The sequence below is a fragment of the Montipora capricornis genome, chromosome 12 (genome assembly GCF_036669925.1).
Source record: "Montipora capricornis isolate CH-2021 chromosome 12, ASM3666992v2, whole genome shotgun sequence".
Classification (NCBI taxonomy): Eukaryota; Metazoa; Cnidaria; class Anthozoa; order Scleractinia; family Acroporidae; genus Montipora; species Montipora capricornis.
The window spans coordinates 10,945,757-10,948,256 of record NC_090894.1 but is presented as its reverse complement, the minus strand read 5'-3'; the positions used below and the strand labels follow the sequence as shown (position 1 = coordinate 10,948,256).

The 2,500-nt window shown below is 37.1% G+C and overlaps 1 protein-coding gene across 1 annotated transcript in view; it reads left to right on the top strand.

Annotated features, from left to right (window-relative positions):
* The window catches only part of LOC138026665 (mitochondrial import inner membrane translocase subunit TIM50-like), a 14,457-nt gene that overhangs the window by 1,823 nt on the left and 10,134 nt on the right, over nt 1-2,500 (top strand). The window contains exons 2-5 of the mRNA XM_068874101.1: nt 805-830; nt 1,297-1,318; nt 1,397-1,455; nt 2,368-2,487. Of these exons, the coding sequence (XP_068730202.1) occupies nt 805-830; nt 1,297-1,318; nt 1,397-1,455; nt 2,368-2,487 (227 nt within the window). The remainder of the gene's footprint in view (nt 1-804; nt 831-1,296; nt 1,319-1,396; nt 1,456-2,367; nt 2,488-2,500) is intronic.

Genomic DNA, 2,500 nt, shown 5'->3' with positions numbered 1-2,500 from the left:
CCTTTTAAACTCACCCAAATGTTGAATACTCATTTCCTTTGCAATATCTATGACTTGTCTGATAAAAGAAAAGATCATCACGTTTCACTCATACTTAGTAAAAAAGGGTTGAAAAGTCATGTCAAAAGCTTGTGCTTTGTGTTTCATCAGGGGTTGCAAACACTCTGCCTACGGCGTCATGCTTTCATCTTTTTCTCGGTGTTTGGAACCCTTGCGGAAACGCTCGCACTCATTTTGACATATTATTTACAAAAATGTTGAATGCCGAATGCCCATGGCGAAGATCTTTATTCTCAAAATGCAGCCTGGCCTTGGCTGCAATTGCTGTTTCTGTTTTCCTGTTGTGTCAGTCTTTCTTTTACTGTCTCCTGTTCTCATGACATGATCACAATCCTTAGCACAGGACACACTAATCTGTTGTACTAATAGCTTAGCACTCGTTCCCTGGGGGAAAGTGTGTTTTTGCTTTAATTACCTAAATGATTGCATCCTGTGTAAGAGTAGTAACTTAATGTTTGGTTTGTGCAAAGTAAGGTGGTGTGGTGAGAGGAGAGAATAGTACAAATGTATGTATCCTGATACTGGTATCCCTGGTCATTTTCCTCTGGAAATCTTCACTTGTGATTCACCAGCATTGGCAATACAAACTTGGGATCAACTTTCCAGTCAGTCCTGTTCATATTTGCATATTTAGGGTGATGCAATTTACAGAAGAAGAAGACGGTAAAAGTTTAATCCATGCACAATGTTCACATGTAATGTATGAAGATTACTTATCTTAAGCTATCTCCACTTATGTTTCAGGCTGGCCAGAACATGGGGCAGACGACGTAAGTGTGGCATCTTAAATCTTGCACGCTTGTTTCTGATTTGTGTATGAATGTAGTGGAATGCAATCTATATGAATGCCCAAATCAGCTTAAACCGATATAAATGTTGTTTTGTGATGAGAAAGACAGAGTAGAAATTCAGCATTTGCACCAAGTATTTCTATCCAACCTGGAAGTATTGCTGGAGGCGACTTTGCTAACCCTGCTGCTACATGAAAGGCCTGTTTAATTGCCTTCTGGTTGAAGTGTGGAAATCAGTTGTCCAGTTAAATAAATAATCAATGTATTGAATTTAATACTAGATTTGTCATTAACCCAATGCAATTGCCTTGATGGAATTTGATAACAACAAAAATGTTTGTCTGCTTTTCTCTGCGTTGAACAGTATTCTTTTTGTGTTTTTGACAATGAGCATTGTACAAGCTGAGCAATTGAAAAAATCTGTTCCTTTTTTTTTTGTTTGCAGCCAAAAGATCCATACAAAAATGGTAAGCACACCTTTTTTCCCCAGGCAAATTTCATGTGCTAAAGCAAATTGCATCCACATTTTATCACTGTCTTCATAGATGCAGTTCCCTTGCAGTATATTTACAGAACAAGGGACAAGATTTGGGATTTTTATGAGGTATTTGTTGGCTTAAATGAAAATATACTTTCTTTTATTTTGCCATTTTACTACATCAAATAAATTCACAAATATCTCAAGTTATTGTAACTTTGACATTTAACCCATTTACTCCAAGTAGTGAGACTTTTACTAAATTCTCAACCTCGGATAATGCATTTCGTGTGCTCTGATTTGTTCACTCAATCTCAATTATCAGCTCATATACCTTAGTAAATGCTTGCGCTAAGCGTTGCTAAGCTAAAAATTTATTCCCTGGAAAGCTATAACGCTCTGAATAAAACCAAAAAAGAAAAAAAAATTATTTGTGGAAAGTTTGGATCAATTCCGACGTTTAGAAGTATGCGAAAAGGCAAGAAATGTTTTTGTGATGAGCCTACGTCTGTCTGACCACAAGGTATTACACAACATCACATCTTCATCAAGTTTTCTTTATTTCGCTCAGATTTTCTCGCTTTCTTCGCTCGTATTTCGTACTTCCAACATTTTGGAGTTTAAGGAATGTAATAAAACAATTAAGCCATTCGTGCTTGTTGGATATGAGACTGGTTATAGCCAACTCGGCGCTATGCGCCTCGTTGGCTATTCACCATCTCATATCCAACGCGCTCTCTTGGAATAATTGTTAATTATTCTTTCTAACACCTGATGATTTTACTCATATTATCCTCCATTAAAACAAGGTTTCATGCCTTTTGAACTTAACATCAACTGAGATCTCTATGCCTATTCCCTTTCTTTTGCAACCATGCTACTTGCCAACTTAAAAAATAAACAGCTATGCTGTTACTCTTTTTCTCTCACATGAGCCATCGCACGACAGATGCAAAATACTTCCCAAGGTAATACTATTTTTGGTTCCCCAAAAGCTCATCTTTTAATGATGACGTTCTTGATATTGCCGTATGTCAGATGTTTGCAGAGCCATCAAGCAAGATGTTATTACCAGAGCCTCTCCAAGAACCCTTCTACCAGCCACCTTACACACTTGTATTGGAATTAAAAGATGTATTGGTACATCCAGAATATGACGTAAGTACAAAGT